This window comes from Pleurodeles waltl, chromosome 10, assembly GCF_031143425.1.
Source record: "Pleurodeles waltl isolate 20211129_DDA chromosome 10, aPleWal1.hap1.20221129, whole genome shotgun sequence".
NCBI lineage: Eukaryota > Metazoa > Chordata > Amphibia > Caudata > Salamandridae > Pleurodeles > Pleurodeles waltl.
Genome location: NC_090449.1, coordinates 824,184,837 through 824,212,516, shown reverse-complemented (window position 1 = coordinate 824,212,516; position 27,680 = coordinate 824,184,837). Strand labels below are relative to the sequence as shown.

The 27,680-nt window shown below is 40.6% G+C and overlaps 1 protein-coding gene across 11 annotated transcripts in view; it reads right to left on the bottom strand.

Moving 5' to 3' along the window:
• Positions 1–27,680, bottom strand: part of TRAK1 (trafficking kinesin protein 1) — a 269,898-nt gene that overhangs the window by 26,732 nt on the left and 215,486 nt on the right. For all 11 annotated transcript variants that reach the window (XM_069211499.1, XM_069211490.1, XM_069211489.1 and 8 more), the window contains one exon: positions 26,892–26,994. In XM_069211499.1, coding sequence (XP_069067600.1) covers positions 26,892–26,994 — 103 coding nt within the window. The remainder of the gene's footprint in view (positions 1–26,891; positions 26,995–27,680) is intronic.

Below are 27,680 nucleotides of genomic sequence, written 5' to 3'. Positions count from 1 at the left end.
AGAGCGAAGAAACTGGGATTTAAAGCAATCCTTAACAGCTACAGTATTCAGCACAGGTTGTAGTTGGCTTAATCACCTGTATGGAGTTTAGGGAGCACTTAATAATCTGGCCGCAGGGTCTCTGGGAGGGCGTACCCCATATCAATGCCTGTTTAAAACACAAATGTACGTTCCAGATCTTGATGGTCTTGGCATGGAGGTGGCAGATACACCTTTTGAGATAAATTAATGTGTCAATGTCTTGCAGGACTGACAACAGTTCCGTGACTTCAATGCATCTGCCAGTGCCACATCCTTGGGAATAAGCGATGTACCAATAACACCAACCAGCTGGATTCCAAAAGTTGGGGATCCAGAGTGTGAAAAGATTGCTGTGAAAAAGACGTTCGGTCCTTCTTATTGTGCACCGGTTCCAGTCCTGGGAATATATAGTATCAGAACTGTTATTCTACCACCACTGCCTGTTTCTAAAGAAAACCGCCTTATCTCCATCTACAATGTCAAGCGACACCATATGGCCGATCCTGCATAGCAGATCTAGAGAACTCCAGGTTAGTCCCCAACTCCCTCTTACTACAGACCAGGATGTTCCTCTACAGGGTTTGAGAAGCAATGCTGACATCTCTACAAGTGTGGGAAGAGTGGAAAATGATCTTTCATAAGTCCCACTAACTTCTTCTGCGACAAGCAATGTCAACAATATTGAGCGACTTTACTCAAATTCGACTCAAACAGATGGAATAGTTTACTATGAACCAACATGGGAGACTTCAACTAGTTCTCCTCTTCCAAACACAGCTCCAGTTTTTGCACTAAAATGCTTCCTGACTTTCATCGACTCATCTGACTCTTCTACAACAATACAGTCAATAGCACATAAGCTGATAAATTGGCTCAAAATTAACTATTTCATTTGTCCATGGAAAAATCTGTGTCTCTCATTAACGGTACTTGCCTTCCTTCTTTGTATTGGGTATGTCATTGTTTTTATCTTATTAATACATAGTCATTATCTTCCTGAACGCTCTAAAGTTGAGCTTGTGAATGAGGTCCTAAAACCATACTTTTCCTCCCATAAGGTCCACAGAGACTTGTCCCTAGTGAACTTTCAGCTATACCAATTACTGGTGGGATTGTTTGGGATAGAGTATCTATTGATATATATGGCCTGACTCAGGTTATTCAAATTCCATATGTATTTAAACTTTCAATGAATTATGTAATAACATATGGAGATGCTTCTGATGACTGGGATGTAAAAAGTTGATTCTAGGTTATCTGAACTAGACTATTTCGCTGTATTTGAAAGTGAAGATGTCTATCATTCAAAAGAAAAATTTGGACCCATGTTCTGTTACAATTCTTATAAACATCATTACATTCATAGAGCAAATATCCCAAAAACTATTTTTAATTACACACAATGGGAAAATTGGCCAACTCTACCAATGGGAGTTCTAAAACATATTCTGAAAAGTTTACATATTTCTCTGTGCACAATGTTAAAAATGCTGAGTCATACTACCTTAAAATGCCAATATTGGAAATGCACCATATTCCATTAACCAATACAAAACTGATTTATTCTGATTCTTTTGTTGGTTGGCTATAGAAGGCTATGAATATTGTCTACTGACTTAAAGAGTGCATGGGGAACAAAACATTGGCAAATAAAGGGAAAGGAAGCTTTATTTAGAGCATGCTTGATACCTGTTTAAATGAAATTGTACAATGGAACAAGTTGTTTGGGCTTGGGAAAAATTAAGGAATTAAGGGCCAGATGTACATACTTTTTGTGTCTCAAATGGCCTGATTCGCAAAATCGGACTGTTTGCGACAAGAAAAATCATTTTATTATACAAACCCTATTTTGCGATTCTGTAATCTATTTACCGAATCGCAAAATAGATTTGCGAGTAGCTATTTGGAAGGGGTGTCCTGAAGGCGTCCCTTCTAAATAGCGAGTCGCAGGAGTATGTTTGATTGTTTTGTTACCTCAATTGAGGTCGCAAAACAATTGCAGGTACCACTTGCAATGCATAGGTCTCGCATTTTCCTGAGTTAGAGCTATTGGTATTGCAAGTTCTGAACTGGACTTTTCTTGCCACATAAATTGGTCAACCCTGTCTCATTACTTTGCCTTTACCTGCCATGTTTTGGTAGTCATTGGCAGCTACTAACCTTGTGTAAATGTCTGAACAGAATTTGGAAAATAAGGATGGAAAAGTATTTTATTTTTATTTTAACAGAATGAAAAGTCTTGCAAGCATTTTTGCATCGCATTTCAACAAGCAGAGCTTCCTCAGAAGATTTATAGCCCCAAAGGGGAGATAAGCAATGCCCTGTGTGCAATATTGTGAATGCTGGAAGGGGGGAGCCCTGGAGAGAGAGAATCGAGATGCTATGCAGGCCAAGCAAGTTTCACATCATTGCTTCTAGGTTTAGCTATATTCTACAAGAAGGGCATATTGTGACTTTCATGAGCAGCAAGCTAAACGACCGGGTGTTTCTTTTGTAAAATAAGCTGAGCCAGAGGTAAACGAGGACAGCACTGCAATAAAGCCAATACAAATGTCAGCGACACGGGAGGAACGGAATGCTGCAATAAAACACAGGCAGCTACCAGCCTAAATGTCCACAGTGAAAGGGGAGCACCAAAGAAATAACACAAATAGTCAGTCACAGCAACAGATAAAGAAACCATAGTGGAATAAAAGTTGTTGGTCACTGCTCCGAAACAGAAAAAGGAAGGAGAAAAGGCAGAGCTGACCATTAGCGAGCAAGAATTTTTAAAGGACACTGCAACCAACAAATGAAATCACATCAAGCCATAAGAAGTATACTAAAATTATACACTAGGTCAAACGCTTATTATCCCTGTAAGTGCAGCCATTCCCAATGGGTCGCAAATTGTGACATACCTCATGAATTTTGATGAGGTAGGTCATTTGAGGCCCCATTGGGAATTGCAAACATTGTGACTTACACTGTTGTGCATTTGGTTTTGCGAGTCGCAAATTGCGAGTCACAAAACACGTGGACGTACATCTGGCCCTAAATGGGCCCTGTATCCCTGTTGCTGCTACATTTTATAAATGGCAAAGGTATATTAATGCAACTGAAGATCAGCTCGCTGGGTGGGTCCAAAATAGAACATTTAACACATCACTTTCATGTCCTGGAGGGTGGTTATTGTAGCCAGTGGACACAAATGGTTGTCATGTGCATTTTGTAAACTCCAAGGGTTTTTCTAGAATAAATAGACCAGACCCTTGCTATGTGTCATCAGAACATTCGGGTATAGTAACAACATATAGTGTAGGGAAATTGTGCCAGCAATGGTTAAAAAGTTCCTCAGTAGATGCCATTGAAGAACACCTCAATCTCCTGTCTAACAACAAAGACTTGCATGATTTCCTGTTAGGCCCCGGAAGACAACATAAAAAACACTTCATATATGCAGTTTATAATGAAATTTAGAAACGTTACCAATGAGAAGCTGCTACCCAGTTACGGCAAATAGATCAGGAAAATTTACAGAAAGCATTAGCTTTTGTAGACAATGGGATTAACATCTTGTCTGACTGCATATACACTTTAAAGGCATTGTGCAAAGTCACATGTCATTTTTACAATATGGACAGAATCGGCTTAGGTCCATTATGCAATTAGGATGGGCACTACAAACATTGAAATCTGGTCGCATTCCCTGGCAACATGTCAGCGCGCGGGACATTTTTTCAGCATTTAATTTGATGCAACAGCAACAAATAATGGTTAGCAGTTAGAACAGTTGCCTTCTACTGTGGCTGAAATTCCACCTGCTGAATTGTTAATACATGGGGTGATCAATCTGCCTATTTCAACACTGTGATTCACGTCCTGGTCAAAACATTCCCGTGGGCAGATATGAAAAACTAGGGGATAGCTACATAAATGAGGTGTGGGAGCTACCCTTTTCGTACAAACGTCTCATTAGCATGAAACAGGTCTTTCTTAGCAGCAGAGAATGTGAGACTTCTGTAAGCCATTCAATGGTTTGTAGGCAGCTGTCATTGCATAGGGCGTGTAATGTCTGTGAGCAAGCAGGATGGGAATATGGAAATATACATCCTGCAAGTCCAACGCTACCATCCAGTCCCCTGGGTCCAGGACAGATAGGATCTAAGCCAGAGTAAGCATTTTGAACGTATTCTTCCTGGGGAAAAGATTGAGAGACCGAAGGTCTCGGATAGGGAGGAGGCCCTTGTCCTTTTTGGGCACCAGAAAGTAGCGGGAATAACAACCAAGACCTACTTCTTGCACAGGGGCCCTCTCTATGGCTCCCTTGCCCAAGAGAGTGATAATCTCCTTGTGGAGAGGTGCCAGGTGATCCTCTTTCATCCAATCATAGGATGGTGGCATGGATGAAGGGGTGGTCTCGAAGGGGAGGGAGTAGTCCCTTCTGACTATTTGCAGAACCCACCTGTCTGATGTGGTGGATTGCCAGGAGCACAGGTGATGGCGAATCCTACCTACGACTGGTACTTGATGGGGAAGTGTCAGACTAGGAAGGTTTGGAGGCTGCAGTGGGAGAGACTGTGGACTGGGTAGACTGTTGGCCCCCTGATCCATGAGGATGTTGGATCCCACGTCCGTGACCATGCAGAGGCTGTGCAGTATGCACAGCTTGGTGGCTGGATGGAAAGGGATGTGGTTGGACATCACGAAAGAGGCGAAAAGCAGACTGATGGGGGCGGGGGCATCTGCGAGGCCCGAGGATCTGGTGCATTGCCCGGGACTCCTTAAACTGCTCGTGAACTGAATCTGCTTTGTCTCCGAAGAGATGGCTGCCATCAAAGGGCATGTCCATAAGCATGGATTGGACATCCCCCGAAAAGCCAGATGTTCTCGACCAAGCACGGTGCTTCAAGGCCACCGTTGAGACAACCGATATACCCACTGAGTCAGTCATATCCAGCCCACATCATTTTGTGAACTTCGCTGCCACTCTCCCCTCAGCAACAGCTTGGGAGAGAATGGCCCAGGCCTCCTCCAGGACTTGGGCAGCACATGCGCAACTGGGTCTTACAAATTATGGGTGCAACAGCAGAGTTCATGGACCACAATGGTAGACTGGAGGGAGAAAAAAATTGTCTTTTCGAGCTGATCCAGACTTTTGGATACCCTATCCGGGGCTGCAAAAGGGAATGCACCTGGGGACGTGGAAGCTTGGATAACCAAGCTCTCACGGTTTGGGTTTTGATGGGGACAATGCCCCCCAAGGCCATGGGCAGCCTCAGGAGCATCGATGTGAGAACTGTCTTTGGGGAAGGTCAAGATGGCACGACCGATGCTGGTTCCGATTCGGGAATGGATCCTTGGGGGCCATCTGGAACCGAGGCCATAGCCATGGACACAGAACCCGAGGAGGCCCCTGCCAACCCCATGGAGACCAGAGACGCTCCAGCGGGGTCGGACTACCTACATATGAGGCGCATGGCCTCATAGAACTCGCAGAGTTGGGCAGGGGTGGCTCTGGCTCCCGGAAACTTGGAGAGGTGCAGAGCCAATCCAGAAGCAAGCTCTGAAGATGGAGGCCTAGAGTGACAAACCTCCTTTTCCTCCGTCGCATCAGCCGACTGACAGGGTGAAGTCGAAGAACGATTGTTCTTCTTCAACTTCTTCCTATGCTTACCCGAACATCGCAAGGACTTGGAATGAGACGAAGAAGAGTGTGGGCTCCACAACTGTTCTCGGGATCTCCCTCTTGACCGAGATCAGGAGCGGAGCACCGGGCTGCCATTAGCGTTAAGAACTGCTACCTCAAAGCTTTCTGATTCATGGCCCTGAACTCTGAGCACAACTTTGGGTCATGGTCGTACTGCAAACACCACAGACACATGAGGTGCAGATCTGTCATGGATATCATCTGATGACAAGAGTCACAGGACTTGAACCTGGTCTTCCATGACTTCATCTCGAGGCACCAGAAGTGTAAAAAAAGGCTTTGACAGAAGTCAAAAAGTCCAGTCAAAAAGTGACTGTGGGGATAGCTCTTCTTCAGATTTTCACGGCAAGAAAATAACTGAGGTTAGCGCGCCAGAGTGGTATCTATCTAGGTCCCACAATGTCCTTCCAGTGTACACAACGACGATGGACGGGGAGCCGACTAATGCCACCTAACCGTGCGCACGGGTACTACTGCTTGAGAAAAAGTTGCCAGATCCAGACTGACACCTGGGGGGAATTCTAAGGTAAGGAATCTGCAACTAGAAGTCTCTGTCAGGTATAATGGACAAAGAGTGTTAATTGCTATAAAGGGCAACCAACATGCAGGATGCTGGCAAAAACATATTCATTAGACATGGGACCGGACGTCAAGAGGGCAGGGGTGAGTGTAAAGGGGGGGGGGGAGGGGGCAATTAAATGTTTACTTCATTTTGAAGGTGGAAATGCCCACCAAAGGATGTATACTGAAAAACTGGGGCAGCTGGTATTATTGGGCAAAAGGGGTGTTGCCCTACAACCCTGACGGGAGAGGTAAGAATATAATTAAAGCAAGCATTTGCAATACTATTAGCGTTTTAATGTTCAAACCAGACTTTTCTTGCCACATAATAATGAAAAGTAAAACAGTTTCACATATGCTAGCCAATGGTCGCCATGAGCGTGAAGGAGGCACAAAAAGGATACAGAAGTTCGCTCGCAGTGAAACTTATCGGCAAAAGTGCAATTATCCATGTAGCCTGCAAAAGTGAAATTATCCATGTAACAGGGTCGATGTCGTGCAAAGCGCCCGACTTCTTCCCAGCGAAATCACACTGCGCAGGAATCAAAACAAAGTATTCTAGAAACCAGCTGAAAACAGAGCCTCGTATGTATTCAGGAGTTTACCGGTGCGCTTGCAGAGGACCAAACACCGGAAAAGGCATGCCTTTCACAAATGTAATGAATCGATTTTTAAAAGGCAAGCCCTTACAACATGGTCCAGAGCGCTTGCGAGCTTGACCCTAAAAAGGCCAAGCAGCTGAAAATAAATGACTACTTGCTGGCTGCTCTCTTATTTTTAATAGGGAGGCTGTGATAAACTGTGCAGACGTCCTCCTGCTGTGCATGTGCCTGCTGGGCGAGGTCTTCTTCGACCTGCAGGCAAAAGCTACAACAGTGGCATCATGGCAGAGGCTGTTCTTAATTTACAATGACAATGGGGGGGGGGGATTGGCTGCCAGGGAGAACGAGGTAGTGGGTGACAATACTTAACAGTCATCACGAGAGGGGGTGGGCTTTATGAGGGATTCAGATGGCTGCTCTCTCCGTCCCTCTTCGCTTTTGACAGTGTTATGCAGCTGAAGCTGAACTTGAGCTCTTTCTCCTTGTGTTTGTTGCAGCGCTTGCCCAAAAGGATACATGTTGATAGGTACCTATTTTCCCTTCAAGCTGCAAATATCCAGGATTGCTCATTTCCATTTGCTTCACAGTCTCTGTGCACATGTAAGATTTTTTAAATATCCAAAGGTATTGGGGCACATTACATGAGCGTCCCGGCTACGCTACGCAAGGTCACACATTTTTTAGGCACCAGAAGTTTATGCGATTTGTCCAAATCACAGGATATACAAGGTTGTGCTGTTTTTTCCTCCTCCGTTTCTCCTCTTGTGCAACATGTGTACATATTTTCACTGTATGTCTGTACCTCAACATTCTTTCCATTCATTACGAAAAAAAAGTGAAATGTGAAATAAAGTTGCCAGCGCAAGCACATTTTGTCTGCAAGACTTTAAAATGATCATCTTAATGAATAGTAGCACAAGCGCGAGACTTTCTCATGCTTGCCCACCAGCCAATATTTCTGTAACATTGCCGCCTTTGAGTAAAGTCCTTGCTTTCTCTGCAAGGATCCTCTTGAACAAAAGCAGCGCTTTCTGTCGCTCCAGCTTCGCAACTACTATTGAATTCCGGTGTATCTTTCAGTTTAATGCTGGTAGGGCGCATTTCTTTGGCACCTGAATCTTAATATAAACGATACGATTTATGATTTAAAAATAGCAGTATGTAACGTGCACTGAGAAGGGGACTTCTCTTGAGGAATGCAGCAGCCCCCTGCCTTTGCAGAAAGCTAAATGCAGCTCAGAAATTCGTTCTTGTACGCCCACAAAAATATAGGAGGCAGGCTTTTGTTTCCTTCATGCGTAGCATATCTCCCTGTCACACATCCAGACACCCAGCACTTAACTAGCAACTACTACAGTGCGGACCTGATTGGTGGTTTATACAAGTCATGAGAGGTGGAACGACCATTTTTAGGTTTAACTAGAGAGAGCTTTAGCTGTCTGAAACGTCCTCATGTGCGTACACAACATACAATACTATACAAGAGGATGTCGAGTCCTCTCAGGTATGATAAAACTGCTAAAGCTTGCAACCCCAGGCCCTGGCCACAGGCTGCTCCCCAGCTCCTGGTGTACACACCGCTTCCTTTAAACTAATCAATGTTTCATTATGCAGAAATATTTCTTCAGTGGTAGGATTGTAAACTGTTTATTTCTAGCTGCCAAAACTTCAGATTGCTTATGTGCAGCATTTCCATAATTTCAGTGAATTTATGTCCAATTGTACAAGTGGCACATTACAGTAACAGTTGCACGTATTTAATGCAGTAAAAACTGGCACGTTTTTGATGTGTTTAAATATGTCAACACTACATGTTCACAACTGGTTCTTCCTTTCTCAAATTTGCTTTAAAAAGTACCATTTGCAGCGGTGTATTTCGACATTTTCCCTGGGGAAGAATCCCCATACACCCTTTCTGTTGGTCGAGCGTATACGCTTTGCAGCTTGGGAAGTAACTCTAATACTCAACTTTTAAGCCCCCTCGCGTCCAATTGTCACTAGCAGCCTCTGTTGACAGAAGCTAATAAATACGATTCAAACTTAAAAATTATATGTCATTTGTCATACCATGCCTTTAAAACATACGTTGTTGCCTTTTTGTATGCAGGGACCATCTTACCCCAAGTGCCGTACCACTTTCAAAATTAACATTCACCGGCAGCCTGTGATGTATTGCTCTATCGGGAATGACTCGAAGCTTTCAGTGGTCTCCAAGTACTAAGAAATACTCAATTCTGTTCAAAGAATGAGACCATTATAGGACAAACCCCGATATGCAGCACAGAACCAGGCATAAAGAAATTAAAAACCTAAATGTACCCTTTCCGTTTTAATGTGCGCGTTTTGCTCATGCTGCTTCATTATTTTCCCACCAGGTGGCAGCATTGGACAAATCAACCGATACGCAATGGAAAACGCACGCTTTTAGTCGGCAGGTCTAAAGTTGTTGTTGGCAACTATTGTTTTGATTTTTTTTCACCAATATCCGAGAAAGGTGCTTACAGTCAACTTCCAGACACAATGTTTCCAAGTTTTCTTTCAATGCTGTGAAGCCCCTTTTCCATCTCAGAATCTCAGGCAGGGTAATCAGAAGGTATGATTAAAGTGTGTGAGTCGCGAAGGTGTTAGGTGAATGGACAAACTATATGAGCCTGACTGTCATCATTTGCCATTTACCTTTCCAACTCAGGGCCATTGGCTATCAATGCAGAAGAGAAAGCATGGGCTAAATTCTATTCTAGGTCAAAAATCAAGCCACGAAAGTAATAGAGTATCACAACTTTCTACTTGGAAGCCAATGCAGCCCTGCACTATTTCACTAGCGAATAAAAGGGCAGTTTAATTAGCTGGGGTCATTTTCCTGATGCTGCCTCCTCCGGTGCTATTTGAATTTGGAATTATACTTCCCAGTGATGAATTAAACTTTTTTCCAGAGGCCAAAAATGCACTTTAACACCCTATCACCAAAATGTTCCTCTGCTCCTCACTCACCTACGTCTTATAACAGAATCAGGTGTATTTAAACCAAAAATAAACAAACCACACATCACGGAGTACAAAGCTGTCATTTTTATTAAGGACGCGCTTCCCTGGTAGGAAATTAGATTGTCAAAGAGAGAGACCACCATAATGTGGGAAGTAGCAGAGCAATAACACTGCCAAGTAGAAGAATCCCCGGGGTCATACAACGAGGATAGATTAGCACCTGTCCAGTAGCTTGGCCTGGACAGCAAAGCGATTCTACGAGAAACGTAACCAAAGAAAACAAGATTTCCATCACTCTCTTGATCCAGCAAGAACCTGTCTACTTCCTAACGGCGGAAACTATTTGAACTCCAAAATCAAATGAATAGACTTAATCTTTTTGGAGTCTAGAAGTTCTCTGAATATAAAAACTCGGAACCCTTTTTGGGTCAAGTCTGTGCAACCTCTCCTGATATTTAGCAAGATGCTGAAGGGGAAGAAAGCCGGCAAATAAATACACGGTGACGTGGAATTCAGATACAACCTTAGGCTAAAAAAAACACTGCTTCACCTACAGAAGAAACCTAACTCAAGAATCTGTGAAGGGAGAAGGAGCTGGCAAAACTTGCTAACCACCAACCCTTCAGGCTGAATCAACTGTAACCAAGGAGGCAACCTTCCAAGAAAGAAATGTAAGATCACAGGAATGCAGAGGCTCGAAAGGAGAAGCCATGATATTCTCAAGACTACATTCAAGTCCCAAGCCAGAACCACAAATCACTTAGATTAAATTCTACTTTGAAGACCTCTAAGGAAACCTATCACTTTAGTAAACTTACGCAACAAAACACTATTCAGGCGAAAACAATAATCCGAATCAACGGCCATATAACTTTCAACTAATCCCCTTTTCAGCTAAATGAAGCATGTTTGCGTGCACGGGATCAGAAAAATGAACCCTGCGCTATTCTACAAATGCAAAACATCTGCTAGAATAAGCCACCCACATGGAAGGCCTACAGGCTGATAATACACCTAAACTTTCCTAGGTAAGAGCCAAACACAAATATAGAGGTTGCTAAGGTATGGATGCATTCTTTTGTGAGAAGACCTCCCTCCCCCCTTCTTTCTGGGAAATTAGATCTTCTCACAAAAGAATGCATCAGGAAGGAGCAATATTCAGCGGTGAAAATCTGCACACCAAGTGTGACAAGCCCAATCAGGAGCTATGAGAATCACGTGTTCGATGATGGTAAATCTTGTGGATGACTCTCCTTATAAAGGTTTGATTTGTATTATATAAATCTAAAGAACTTTAGTTTCCTTGAGTTTGCCAGTTAAGATTACTGTTAAGTTTTAAACTCAAATAGTCAAAGTATGAAACCATTTCCAGTCTAGGGTAATTTAGCCTGAACGATTTACTCAAGCAACCACGACCAAATCCTTACTTTTTTTCAAATATGTTTTTAATTTCCCTTAATTTTCAAATGTGAGCAGCTAACGAAGGAAGTTTTCTGCATTAGAAGCGAAGGGCAATGTCATCTGGATATTGGAGAAATTAATGGTTCTCAAAGATATGGGACAGATTTTGACACAGGGCAAAAGCGGTTACTAGATCATTAATGAAAATTTTTAACAGTCTGTAGGAGCTAATGTGGAGCCCTGCCATACTCCCTTCTTAATTTCAAAGGCTTTTGTACCTTTGCCCTTGGCCCCAAATGTAATATGTGCAAAATTCCCTTTAAAAAATAATGCTATAAAAACTAGCAAATATTTTGGTATGTTCAGCTTGCCAAAACGTCCATCGCAATACACCACCTGTTATCAAATACTCCCTCGTGGGCCAGAAAGGTAAAAATAGCTGAATTTAATGTTACGGGACGTATTTCATTATGACCAGCAATAAACTGAGACCTTTTTCAGTTGTCCCTGTTGAAGGTAGAAGTTCTCACGTAATTGTTACATAACAACTTTCCATCTTTCCTCTGAGCTCTCCCAGATTGTCAAGCAGTGGTTGATGATCTGATGGTAGCGCTTGGTACATTTTTTTACGTCTGGCATTAGCCAAGACTTTTTGATTTTACAAAAAATACACAAAGGGTATATTTAAAAATAGGGGCTTCCAACCAGCCCTCTTTCCTGTCCTCACATTTTCCAAACGTCCACGCGACATACATCACTGGGTAGTAGAGCACCCCACACAAGCCACTGTTTTTTCCTTAGCATAATGTTAAAACCACCGAAAAGTTAGTCCTCCTAAATGCCAAGGACTACTGGACCATTGTGTTTTTTTAACCTGTATTTATTTATTTTTAGCTAGGGACACCTATTCCGATACTATCAGGCCCTGGCCGCCAACTGCATTGTGCAGCTTCCCATGCATGGAGTGTTTGTGGCGACATTTTATGAATGGGCGTCTAGCCCATTCAAATAAGGCTGCACTTGCATGCACAAGCATGTGGACAGATGGGCAGTCATTTCTGTGAATGGGTCTCATAGGCATTTAAAGATAGTTTCTGTAGTGTGCACATATACGCACACAGGTGTCCATTTTTAAAATGGGTGTCGTCCAACTTAAATGGCTGCCCTCACATGTGCATGCATGGGTGAACATCATTCAATGTTTTGTGACTTTGCTGCAAATAAAATCATAGATGGCTGTCTATGTGAAGACCTCTAAGGAAACCTATCACTATAGTACACTTGCGCAACAAATCACTATTCAGGCGAAAACAATAATCCGAATCAACGGCCATATAACTTTCAGCTAAATGAAGGGTCAAATTACAGAAGCATGCACGGGATCAAAAAAATGAACCCTGCGCTATTCTACCAATGCAAAACATCTGCTAGAATAAGCCACCCACATGGGAGGCCTACAGGCTGATAATATACCTAAACTTTCCTAGGAAAGAGCCAAACACAAATACAGAGGTTGCTAAGGTATGGATGCATTCTTTTGTGAGAAGACCTCCCTCCCCCCCTTCTTTCTGGGAAAGTAGGTCTACCCACAGAGGAATGCATCAGGAAGGAGCAATACTCAGCGGTGAAAATCTACACACCAAGTGTGACAAGCCCAATCAGGAGCTATGAGAATCACGTGTTCGATGATGGTAAATCTTGTGGATGACTCTCTGTATAGTGTGAACATATATGCACACAGCAATAAAATCATAGATGGCTGTCTATGTGTGCGTATGTGAATACACACAAAAACTGGCATTTTTTATGATTTCATAATAAAGCATAAAACAACATTAACAAAGCTAAAAGGCAGGCAGCCAATGCTAATGAAGTTGACTTTGTTAATGCTTCCGAAGTATGTGCACTATTTCTGCCTTGTTCCATTATTTAGGGATCTTACCTTCCGTATGAATGTATCTGAAGAGATGTAATTTGAAAACAAATCTGTAATCCAGGCTCCTATACAAACATATCTAGGTTCACAAAACCAGTACCAGGTGCCTTCTCTTTCCTCTGGGATAGTCTTACTCCAAGATCTGATTGGGTAGAATGGCTCTGTCTAAAGGATTACCACACCTAACCTCAGTTCACAGACAAATCGATCACTACAACTGAAAGGTCACCGTATAATTTGGCGAAATGGATACACCAACACTCTTTGGCAGTGTTATAGTAATACAATAATAATGGCCTTTTAAAACAATAGAAATTATTCATCAGAATACTTTTATTTTTTTATCTACAATAGGTTGATGCAGTAAGACCCATCGTTTTTGATGCATGTTCTTTTTTGTGCACATTTGAATATCTTTTCACTTTTGTGACAAGAGAGAACCATTGCTATTTTTGACTTCGCCTAAAAAGAAGTCTTTCTTTTTCCCTTTGCACTCCATATAATACCACCTTGGTTGGAACGTGGTGCCTAATTTGCACACTGGTTTGGTAAGGTTGTTCACATATTTTCCATCAGGGATTCAAAGGAGGCTCTGTAATAATAGGAATCATAAATGTCAATTACCACTATAATCTTGTGCTCAAATAGAATTTGACATATTAGAATTGGATAAATCTCATCCCGCGCACCGTTTGTTTTCATTTTATCCAAGGATGTTCATTCTTCCCAAGGTACTTCCTAATTTCTTCAGAAGCAACATGTGTGAGTGCACCTCATATTTATGAACCAAACTCTTGTCATATTCAGATTACAATCATTCTGTAATCCAGGGATTGATTTAAACTGTTTAACAAGATCCAAGTCTTCAATATCACAAACATATAATCCAGTCCTGTGGGCTTGTCTCCTGTCACAAAGGTACATTTGGAAGTAATATTAAAAGCACTGATCTACATCTGTAGTTTGTTATAATTCAGAACAATTGTTTAGCAACTGCAGTGGGTCTAGCAATAATATTAAAATGCAGACCCAAACAAAGGGTCACCTTTAGACATTTTGCTAGGGCAAAGATAAGAATACTCATGAGGAGAAATTAAATTACCTGTGACAATACTTGCCATCTTGTAATTTGACATGGGTACTACCTCAGAATCTGAAAATAATTTATCTCACCTTGTAGTTTTGAAGTTGTCTTATTTGGAGGATCCCATGGACCTGTTGAACTATAAATACTTAACCTCATGGCAGTTAATGAAGGTAAGAGTCTAAAGATCAAAATAATTAAACTCAATGTATTTAAAGTAACAGATTGTAAAATTATTAAACTAAACCAACAGGATCCCTCTCGGGTCAATCATTTAGTCTCTTATCTGCAGCTATGTAAACTGTGGAAAACCCTGCTTTTACAACATCTCGGCCACCGTCAAATTTATTCCAATCTATGTCATCACATTTTTTATCTATTCCAGCAAAAGTCCAACTCACCATGTATTATTACAACCCTAACATACTTTAGTCTCAAGGAACTCAGTAAGTGGGCCATAATCTTTGAATATACAGTTTACTGCTCAAGATTAGCTGCGGTTTCCCCCATTAGCAAAACACCTATGAAAGCAGCTGTTGTGTTTTGAGTTTCCCTAAAAGCACCATTGGAAGGTAATGGATTTGCAAAAGATGGAACAGTAGGATAATGTCTAAATTGGTAGACAGTGCCCCACGTTGAACTCATGGAAAGGATGAGAGTGAATTCTGTATTTCTAATAGATATTAACTCCTGCAGAATAATTGATTTTCTCATCCTCCCATGCTCCAACCTGGACATAGAAATGTTCTCTACAGCACTCCCCAGAACCACTGGATTCAGTCAGGTGCCATCTGTGCATCTCATGACTACACAACGAACGGTGTCCTGAAGGCCATATAAGGCACCTTGTATGCCGGTGACATCAGTTTCTTTTTTCCATGCCTCCAAGGGATGTGATTCCATCACGATCAACATGAGAAGTATTTAAGACATGCTGGAGGCAACTGCACACAGCTGATTCACACCCTTTGTGTCTGTCACATGATCATTACCCTTTTGGTTGTGATCTCTAACAAAAGAATGCACCCTACGGCATTTGAGGAAAGATGGTCCAAGTTGATGTTGGCTTACTTAAGCTCTTATGGAAGACCACATTATAGCAGAGCAGATCCAGATCTGCGTGGAGGAAAAGGTGCGGTTGGGATCAGAGTGGACATCAGCTTCTCCTTCTTATTGGTGTCATTAACACAAGTGACATCACACAAAAAACAGAAAGAGTGAAGATAAGTCTTCAAACTCATCATCAGGTGTGGTGCCTAAACTGCAAAAACCTCCATGAACTGAATGTTCTGACTACCATTGTTTCTTGTAAGCTGACTGAGGAATTTAAAGAGGCTATATTGAAAATGTCTGTTTTTTTGCTTGGACACCTTTGTTTGCTCCAAAACAGGTGGTTAAATGCCTTTGAAATTGGTAGATGATGCTTCATTGCAGGTGGATATGTTCACAAGACTTATTTTGTTGTTCAAGAACATGGTTTTGTTGGGTCCGGTGTCTGTGTTGGACTAGCCATTAGTTTTAATGGTTCTACTGTTTCGGCAGAAAGCAGCTCACATGATGCTGGTGAGGACTCTAACTTGGGAAAACGATTCTGGCTTGTACAAGAAAAAGAACTGAAGTATGGTTTGGATCATTCATTATGTTTATCACTTCAGATTTTAGAAAGACCCCCTAGTCCAACATTTCTAGCCAAAACAAACCAACAGCTCTTTACAAGGAGGAACGTATGGGCCACTCAATGTTTGTTTTCTTTTTCTTTCACTGAACAATGTTTTACATCAATTCAATCAGCTCCCCCAAAAAACATGCCCTTGTGTTTACCGTGGTGTGAGCTTGAGGTACGGAATATTCTGTATAAAACGACTTTAAAACCTGCAATTTTTTCGATACACCTGTGGGCTAATACTGCAACAAAATTCAGGATGGTCTTTGAGATATTTTATTTTGTTTACTGTTATATATTATAATGTACTCTGACTGCCATGGCTGAGACATACATGACATACCTCTACCGGTTTTGGTCCGACACGACTGTAGCCACAACTGGAGGTAATCACTAAGTCAGACATTGTTCTAGTGAAGTCCCATTTTTGACATCTGATAAACCTTCCTGATCAGAAAGGTATCTATAGTGTTCCCCTAGGCCTCAGTTATTTCCAATTTAATACTACCTATGGCAGTCAGCTGCACTTTAATGGACCAATAACTCTGTTATATTAAATTCAGGTTTGGGATATTACAGTTGAACAAAAATCTAAATCCCGCTATCAGGGTTTGCATGACAGAATTTCAAGCCTGTTATAATGAGTACGGGAATCAGGCCCTGTAAAAAAACTATTCATCTTTTGCAAGGATTCTTTTGATACTAAAATGCAATTTGTTGTAGCTCTTGAAAACATTGAGATTGTTAGGCTTTCCATTGGATTATAAATAATTTATCAAATGAAGCCAATTGCACAGAAATCTCTTGTGCATGGTTTTCTATTAGTTTCTGTGCATGAAGAGGTAGTGACTGTCTACTGCTCATCCGGTGAACAAACAATATGACATGTTCGATCTGATGTAAACATGCAGTCCACTGCAAGAGAAAATCTCAGTTATCCGTACTTGTCTCTCAGGGTGATCAAAATGCACAACGTCAACTGAATCGAAGGTTACCTGTAGACCTAACAGGATCGATGCACATGAATACGTATCAGCCAGCATTTCTAGGATTGTTTAATAGGTAACAGACTGCTTGATAATGATGAAGATTTTATTTTCTCAAAGAAATTCCTCCTACTGACACGTTAACAACCACTCCAAAATGTTTGCTAGAAATGGGATACTTGAGTAATGGTAGTCATTGCAGCGGTCATACTGTAAGCTAATGGCTAGGAGATTCGTGACAAATGCCTGTTTTGTGGTCAACTCTTGACATGCCCATGCAGAAGAAATGCTCACTAGCTAGAGTTGAAAATCCACTAAGGCTTGCATGAATTCATTAGAGAACTTTACAGGAAAGTGATCTGAATAAGATGATGATGTGTTCTGCTACTAAACCACCTTCATTTTGTGAGACTTTCACATTGGTATGAAATCCCTCAAATACAAAATAAACCATGAATTGTGGAAACAATGTTAAAATCTGGAACACTAAAAATGCAGTAAAAATAGGCCATGATCTGGTTTTAAAATCTATATAAGCCTCAAAGAGTATTCCACTTATTACTTAAGTGTTTAAGACAGTCATTGCATTTGGTAGGTACTTTGCTGCAAAGACTTGGTGGCATGATGACCTGTCGACGTAAATATAGAGAAAAGTGATGGATGAAATGCTTCAATTAATCTCAGCCACTGATAGTTACTTGGGCCGCATCTTAGTCCCTCATTATTTTGCACACCAAGCCACCTGAGTTTGGACTCAGCCATACGCAAATCAGTTCAGATCCTCCCTGAACCATAGCAAAAGCAAGCCAATTCATGTGGATAAAAATGAATACTTGAATGAATATTTTTTGTAATTTCTACAAAGGATTCCACAAAGTAGGCAATAACATCATTTTTTCATTTTAAACCATGTAATAACAATGTTGAAATACGCTTTCCCATTTTTTAACAGTCCACAAATTTGAAGTAAACCAGTTATTATTAACTTTACCTTGGATATTGTACCAGCCTTTTCTTGGGAGTGCCCCATTCTCCATTGGAGGTCTAACACACATTTTCAGGGGCAGTTACAATAGGACCTGATATACTTGGCTAAATATTCCTGCATTAGAAGTAATATATGGTCATTACAAGGGGGAAGTAAACCTAGACTTCCACGGTAAAATTACTCTATCAAGGAAGTGACTATATTCATTTTATCCAATATCCTTGGATTCGTTTACATTTTATTTCTTTTATCATCTCAATTATTACAGTCTACAAATCTAATCATAGACTTCCTTTTATTATCATAAAATCCTAGGTGCTCCTAAACTTACAGACACAGTGAAAGTGAATAGTGTGAAAAAAGTGACGGTGTTATATACAATATATACAAAATATGTGGTTAAAAACAATGCATCGTGAACTTCCACAGGCTCCTTCAATCCAGGAGTCCTGAAGTCACTCAAAAGCATTTCATATCAATCCACAATCAATTTTTGTCGATGTTTCGACCCTGTATATAGATATGAATCAACAGCGGATCACTGTCAGGACTGAGAATCGGTCTATTTGGTAGCACCTATTGGTTCAGATTTAATGTATTTGTGTCTTGATAATAACTGCCAACGTTTATTGGTTGTCTTCAATGTTAGCGATTCTGCACAGTTGTGATGCCTATTTTTAGGAGTCTTCATCATATTTATAATCTTGCACTTAAATCATCACTTTGTATAGTTCTGGCAATAACGGCAGCTGATTTTAAATTCACAGCTTTTCAAAGTATCATCCCGTGCAACGGAATATGCCGAAATTGGTCAGAACTATACAAAGTGATGATTTAAGTGAGAGATTATAAATATGGTGAAGACTCCTAAAAATAGGCATCACTTAAAACGACTACAACTGTGCAGAATCTCTAACATTGAAGACGACCAATAAACTTTGGCAGTTATTATCAAGACACGAATACATTAAATCTGAACCAATATGTGCTACCAAATAGAGAGATTCTCAGTCCTGATGATGACCCGCTGTTGATTCATATCTATATATAGGATCAAAACGTCGACAAAAATTGATTGTGGATTAATATGAAACACTTTTGAGTGACTTTAGGACTCCTGGATTGAAGGAACCTGTGGAAGTTCACGATTCATTGTTTTTAACCACATATTTTGTATATATTGTATATAACACCGTCACTTTTTTTTCACAATATTCACTTTCACTGTGTCTGTAAGTTTAGGAGCACCTATAATTTTATAACAATAATAGGAAGTCTATGATGTGATTTGTAGATTGTAATAATTGAGTTGATAAAATAAATAAAATGTAAACTAATCTAAGGATACTGGATAAAATGAATATTGTCCCTTCCTTGATAGAGTAATTTTACAGTGGAAGTCTAGGTTTACTTTCCCCTTGTAATGACCATATATTACGTCTAATGTTTACGTACCCAGGTCAAAGGGTTAGTGGGTTTTGCCTCATTTTTTGAAAATAAATATTCCTGCAGTCACTTCCCTCAAATGCAGAACTTCACAGTTACCCTAGGAGTTTGCTGCACCACACTTCAAGAGTAGAGGAGTTCAAAGTACACTGCAGTGAAGTCTCACAAAACATGTATTTAGTAACTCCATCATTAATACTTAAGTTAAAACTGGAGTCAAGTCAAAATTGTGAATGACCTCATAGGCCTGGCTCTTTCTTCAATGATTAAACTATAAACCTTCAGAAAGCTAAAATCTATTGTCAGTGGACAGAATTATCATAATCTTGTAAAAAATATCTTAATAACTTGCATAAGACATTGTTATTTACAATGAAGCATACTGATACTCAAAGAAACACATCCTGTGTAGAAAATGGGCTACTTGCAATTGGAGCAACACCTGTCTTTTGTCGCCCTTACTATATATTTATCAAATTGCTTTTTCAACGTCTAGCATCCTACCTGCGAAACAGGAATATGATCATGTAGCAAAGTTTCTGCCAGCCCAAGTATCTAAAGAGGTTCTTGGTGGATCATTGTTTTAACAAGATGAGCATTGGTTGCTGAAGAAAATAAAGTGAACCATACAATAATTGCAACTAATTTACAAGGTATTAGAACCCTAGATGCAGAACCAGAGTTGATTTAGCCAGAATTAGGATGTGCTCTAAATATGTAAACTGATACATTCCAAGCCTTTTAATTGTAATCCAGAGACTGGACAGCATATACAAGTGTATTTAAATTAACAGGTCACTATGTTACTATGTCACTAACCCCTCAGAATCAAAATTGGAAAAGGCGAAAGATTAGCCAAACGTGGCCGAAACATCTACACATCTTTACTGCAGCAGAGGCTTTTAGAGAAAGATCAGCACTAGTGAAAGGCCACCATAAAGCATGCGTAAAATAGTTAGAACAAAGACATAGAAGGAAACAGAATTATGCGAGTGCCTCAAAGAGTTGTGAAAGCCTTAATAACTGGACCAAAAATGCACAATGAACTAGCAGTTACTGGGTTCTTGTGTTTTGCTGGTGGAAAAATATCACAGTATGGGGGTGCTCTGTGTTATTAAGGTTACGTAGAAGAGATGAGTCAAAATGTTTTCTCCTTTTGGTGATGTACCTATTAAAAAATAAAATAAAAATATAAAAATAAAAAACGTTTCAGAAACTGTCTCTCTTGGACAGAAAATAAAAGTATGATTCCACTCACAGTAGGTTTGTGGTTCTTGGTTGATTTTTGCTACAGCAGAATTCCTGCCTTAACATTTACTCCTGAAGCAAATATCAGTCTTCATAGTTAGCGGAGAACATGAAGTGCCTCAGCTGGAATGCATTGTTGAACCCTTTAGGTCCCTTTACATTTGACCACCCTGCACCATACAGCAGTATGACTCCTGTTGAAAATGGAGTCACAGAAGTTAGAAGACCTGGAATCTGTCCACAGAAGAGAAATAATTTCCACAATTGCCTTTTTGGTGAGAGAAAGATCACATGTGATACGGGGGGTCCAATAAATGGTCAAACAAAAGGAAAGGGGATTCTCTGGTATAATGAGAGATTTTATGAATGTACGTCTGCGAGTAATGTCTCACAACCACTTTACATTTCACAAAGGTATCATAACTGCATACAGATAATCTCATACAAATTTTGATGTAAAAATTCAACAATAACCACACCAGCAATGCATCTAGTAAACATGCACAAATAATGGTTACAAATAATAGATGCACTTCAAGTTGTCAATTCACTTTTCAGGCAATTACAATCCATGCTGAACCATAGTGGATGACACATGACTCTATATGGCTGTGAGTCTCAGCACTGAGTGACCGTGAAGGTATTCTAGGACAGTTCTGGGTTAGGATGATTGCTAAAACACCTGGCAGCTACATGAGTTTGTAGTTAGGTTAGAATGAGTAGTGTGTAAATCGGTGTAAATCACTATTGTATGGGTTAATTTGCATTATACAGAAGCACACTCTATCATTCCTTCTACAAGGGCTCTACCAGTACAGGCATCACTGGCATAGCAGCTCACCCCTGTCAGGCTGGGTCATAGCTTGTGCCCTACACCTCCACTCAAGAGAGCGTCACACAATGCAGTGTCGTCTTCTTCTTCACAGTCACTTGACCTATGAAGAATCATTCATAGTTAAGGAGTTCCTTTCCAAAGTTTCCACTTTATTTACTTACATTCTGTGAGTAAGGCCTTGGTAAACATTGAAATACACATGAATATTCTAGCAGGTGGCATATACTTATATATTTTAATTGAAGACCATCAGTTGGTCTGAGCTCGTGTGGGTTTTTTTCAGAACCCCCTGAAAATAAATTGTACCTTTCGATGGGAGTTGCTGGTACATTCTGTTACAACTCTGTCGGCACCATCAGGTCAGATTAACACTCATGAGAAACAATAATCCAAAAAATCATGGTTGATATAAGATTTGCTCCAATACAAGACTTGCTTTATTTGATTCGGGCTTGACATAGAGTTTGGCTTGTGGAATTCTCAGGTGTCATTGTAGCAAATTTCGTCTACCAAGAGGGCATGAGAAAACTGTCTATAAAATGGAGGAGGTTTCTCCCCTTAAGTAAATCAATAAACTGTCAGAAGAACCCAATGAATGAATAATCTGTGGCACAAAATTTGTCAATCTTCCATATATACAGGGGCAAAAACTACCCATAACGTGGTGCCCACAAACTGAGTCCCCTTAACAGGCTGAGATGTTTCTCAGGATGCTAAGGACACCGTAGTTACATTTCCACAAACGGCCACACCTTTTCAGTAGCAGAATTTAATGGAGTTAATTCTGCAAGCAATATACCTGGCAGTGTTACCTGCATTGTAAAATCGGACTGCATACAAGAGCATACGACAACTTAAGAGCATAAACAGATGAAAAATTAATATTAGCATGAACAGTTGTTTTTCAGTATCCTGTGCTCTCTATCCATCACAGTGCTTGGGCTGCACCAAAGGAATAGCAAGACCCCAAAACCAGCATCATCTAAGGATAAATTAACTTACTTCATGAATGTTTGCCTCACTAACGTCTCACCTGGAGGAACGGTCCTTTGAGCTCATGTCCAAAAAGAACAGTAGAATGGAAATCATAGGAATCAACAACAACTTCATGCAGCGTTACAACTTCAAACTAAGTTACAGAAGTGACAATGGCACGTGGTTGTCCGGAAAGAGGCTATTTCTTGCAGTAAGTTGAAATAAGAGCAGAAATGACCCATAGTCAAAAATTAGCTTTATCCTCATCAATGAAAAAGGAAAAAGGAAAAGGTCATTGGCATGGTATGCCTATTTTTGTAAAAATGTTCAATACTTTGTGAGTGCTAAACTAAATATGTAGATAACTAAATATGCAAGGTCTGCAGACTCTTCTGCACATCGAATACAAGAACTAAAGCACAGTGGATTAATTTGCTAATTAAACTGTTTTAGGCGAGCAAAGTTTGCTGGGTCAATTATTCTATGTGTGGTGTCATGTGTGCTTGACGTATGAGAATATCACAACTTACCTAACATTCAGAGTCCTTTTCCTATCAAGAGCTTAGGGGTCACTATCTATGGAATTGTGTGGATTAAAGTGTAATATTGCGTAACAGGCACAATGCCCAAAAATGATCTTGACAACAGTGCTAGAGTCATGTTCATAAATGTGAAACTAAGCATTACCTGATCTTCATAACGAGGACTGAAAAAGAGCACTATGAAGTTAAAGGTCTTTAAAGCTGGTGATGGAGTTGAAGTGAACCAAACACCCATTGCAGTTGATGCTTTAATAATTAGACTATCTAACTACTGGGTCGACTAGAAGTGATGAAATGCCAGGAGTAACCCAAATCTGTGTACAAGTCTAGAGGTCGCTGAATTTTAAACAATAGTTTTTACAAGCAGACCATCCTGGAAGGTAAGCCCAATAGAAGGAAAGGCACACCATGCAAGGTTCATAACTTGACACTCTTTAAGTTTCATCATGGCCCTGTCGTTTTTATTTTGGAATGAAAAATCTAAGCTGTCAGGGGTTGAAAGTTCAAACACTTACAAGCTTGAGGAGCCTTATTAGCATCCCATGCAAACAAAATTAATGAAGACAGCAGCTCCCTGAAGTAGTGGGATGGCATACATCACAGAATTGGCGCAAAGTTATTTAACTCAAATGCAGTTTAATCGTACCAACAGTATTAAGCACAGCAGTCCAATTTACAAAAAAACATATGCGAGGGTGTCTTTGCAGACATATGTTGCCAGACTGCGGAGACGATGTGGGATGTCAGGAAAGCATGCAATCCTGGCTATTCTCTTCATTTTTTTCTCCAACAAGTTCTATTTCCACACAAGAAAAACGCATAGCACATCGAAGTAGCTGGATCATAGATTAAGAAATGCAAAAATAAGGCCAACTTCTCAAACCTTCTAAAACCATGACAAAAGATAAATTCAGAAGAGAGTAAAACACAACCGACGCAACAGCATCTGCAGCAGTACTCCTGAACCCGAGTCGTCACGAGCAAACATGCCTCTCTTACTTCTGAACACAATGTTGTCAAGGCATTTGTTGTAATCTATATGGCTTCTCCTAAGGTTCTTCGAAAACAAAATAAGAACACCCCATTTTGCCACTGTCCTGTTGGGTTAGAATGCCAAGTAAATCCTTTGTGTGTTTAAAATAGAGGGTTCCAAATAAAAGTAGAAATTATAATCAGAATCAAGACTTAAAGGTTTTCTCCTTTTTCACTCCTTTTCCTAGATTTTGAGCAAGACGATTTATTAACAGAGCAGAAAGTCACAGAGAAACACTCTCTATTGAAAAGCCTAAATTCTGGAAATAGCTTTTAACCACTCTGGCAAGGAAGTTAAACATTTCTGATATTAGCTGTGACCCTCAATTGAGGAGTCTGAATCCCTGCAATGCCAGGACAGCTATCCATCACTCCGAGATTGATAAATTGAGTATGTTAGAAATGGGGTATATGGTTGGCAGTCAGGTTACCACCTGTCCAAGCAAGGACCCTCACTCTAGTCAGGGTAAAAGAGAATCACCCTCAGCTAACCCCTAATTACCCCCTTGGTAGCTTGGCACAAGCAGTAGGCTTAACTTCAGAGTGCTAGATGTAAAGAATTTGTACCAACACAAACAGTAACTTAATGAAAACACTACAAAATGACAACACAGGTTTAGAAAAATAGAAAATATTTATCTAAACAAAACAAGACCTAAATGACAAAAAATCCACAATACACAAGTCAAGTTATCAATTAAAAAGCAAAAAGAGTCTTCATGTAGTTTTAAACACACACTAACACTGTTAGCATGAAAATGTAGCTGGGGTGCGACAAAAATAACCCCGAACGGGCGAGTGTGCATCAAAAAGGGCTTGCGATGCGTTGATTTCACTCACGAGCAAGACCTTGCATCGTTTCTCCTTTCGTCGGGTTTGGGCGTGTCATTTCTTCTCTCCGCAGGAGAGGAATGCGGCGGTCCGGTCAGAACTCTTGGGTCCGGGCAGGCCTTGTGTCGTTTTTACACACCCTGTGTATTTTGCATCGGAAATCCAGCCGCACGATGATCCGAAAACCACCCAGCACAGGTTGCGATGTCACCAGCCTCCGTCAGCGATGCTGTGCGTCATTTCTCCAGCCCCGGACATCGATCATCGGGTCGCATTGCAGGTGAGCATCGATTTTTAGCCGTGAAGCTGGCGGTGCGCCGATTTTTTCACGCGCAGATCGGAGTTGTGTCAATATTTTTCCCGCACGGCGTTCTGTGCGTGGATTTCTTCCTCTTAGGCTGCCAGCTTATCCTTTCAGGGTCCCAGGAACTGGATGGGCACCACTTGGCAGATTAGGAGTCTCTCAAGAGACTCCAGGTGCTGGCAGAGAGAAGTCTTTGCTGTCCCTGAGATTTCAAACAACAGGAGGCAAGCTCTAAATCAATCCATTGGAGATCTTCACAAGATGGAAGGCACACAAAGTCCAGTCTTTGCCCTCTTACTCTGACAGAAGCAGCAACTGCAGGATAGCTCCACAAAGCACAGTCACAGGCAGGGCAGCTCAGTCAGAGGTTTGTCTTGGTTTCCAGAAGTGTTCTAAAGTCTGTGGTTTTGGGTGCCCTTCTTATACCCATTTTCTCCTTTGAAGTAGGCCTACTTCAAAGCAAAGTCTCTCTTGATTGTGAAATCCTGCCTTGCCCAGGCCAGGCCCCAGACACTCACCAGGGGGTTGGAGACTGAATTGTGTGAGGGCAGGCACAGCCCTTTCAGGTGTGAGTGACCTCTCCCTCCCCTCCCCCCCCCCCCCCAGAACAGATGGTTCATCAGGAAATGTAGACTACACCCCAGCTCCCTTTGTGTCACTGTCTAGTGTGAGGTGCAACCAGCCCAACTGTCAAACTGACCCAGACAGGGAATCCACAAACAGGCAGATTCACAGAAATGGTATAAGCAAGAAAATTCTCACTTTCTAAAAGTGCCATTTTCAAACACACAATCTCAAAATCAACTTTACTAAAAAGATGTATTTTCAAATTGTGAGCTCAGAGACCCCAAACTCCACATGTCTTTCCACTCCCAAAGGGAATCTACACTTTAATCATATTTACAGGTAGCGCCCATGTTAACCTATGAGAGGGACAGGCCTTGCAACAGTGAAAAACAAATTTAGCAGTATTTCACTATCAGGACATATAAAACACATTTATATATATCTTACCTTACCCATACACTGCACCATGCCCTTGGGGCTACCTAGGGCCAACCTTAGGGGTGCCTTACATGTAAGAAAAGGGACGGTTTAGGCCTGGCAAGTGGATGCACTTGCCAAGTCGAATTTACAGTTAAAACTGCACACACAGGCACTGCAGTGGCAGGTCTGAGACATGATTACAGAGCTACTTATGTGAATGGCACAACTAGCTCTGCAGGCCCACTAGTGGCATGTGATTTACAGGCCCTGGCATCTCTAGTGCAATTTTCTAGGGACTTACTAGTAAATCAAATATGCCAGTCATGGATAAACCAATCAATAATACAATTTACACAGAGAGGATATGCACTTTAGCACTGGTTAGCAGTGGTCAGAAAAAATAGGAGGGAGGAGGCAAAAAGATTGGGGATGACCCTGTATAAACTAAAAAGTCCAACAGAGTACCATTAAATTGTGTAATATGAACACCAGTTACTTACACCACATAAAAACTTCATAATAAAACTGAAGTATAAAGTGATAGATAAAAACACACCATTATTTAAAAAAACAAATCCATAGTAAAATTCAATAATTTACAGTTTCCTATGATAAGATGTGAGAAGTGAAACCATGTGAAGAGAAACCAGAAACACTTCTCTATTTCAAAAAGCATGTTAAACCAGCACTTTTGCAATATCTACCTTAAACCTTCAAAGCAAAGATTTGTTTTTATTAACCATACTATTTTGTCTTTTGCCAAAATGGTTCTTACCTTGGAGTGACATGTGTGAGATCGTCTGAAGGGTGCAGAATCCTGCAGGTGGTATAGGTGTAGGTGGAGTTGGTTTGAGACATACATTTTCCAGGATGATGAACTAAAAAATGAGTAAACTTTCATTAGAAGAAAATAAACCTATATTATTCTTACAAAGTCAGATGATCAATTAGATGGCATTCATTTATGCTGATGTGTGACCAGAAACTACACATAAACGTATGCTTTTTATAGACTTTCTATTACATCAGCCATTATTCTAAGCGTGTCTAAGGAATATCCCTCTACAAAGACATGCATTACAGCAACTGCAAAGGTCTAATTGAAGATTTCTCTCTGCTGTATACTTAGTAGTGAATCTAGCCAACAAACTTGTTCTAAGCAAATTATAAATTGTCTTTTGTCAAGTCAAACAATTTTAATGATGGTATAAGGCCAAGCAAAGTCTAATCTAATTAAATATCAATGTACTTTATTTTTAGGGGGGCTTATGTCTATTTTCTTTCAAAAGGGGCAATCTTTTTAGCTTGGCTTCTCAAATTATGCTTTTGATTTCTCTATTATGGAATCAGTCGGAGTAGCGCTAGTATCTTAGTTGAAAAAGTGATACAATGCTGCTGTTGTCTTGAGTGTTTCACCACCAAGATGTGTTTTATGAAGGGACAATCCAAAATATATTCAGAAAAATATTCATGGAAAAAATAAATTTAACCAAATAATCTGACAAAGAGAATAGAGGAAAAGTTATTCGATGAAGTATCCTATTTGAAATTTATCAGGTCTAAA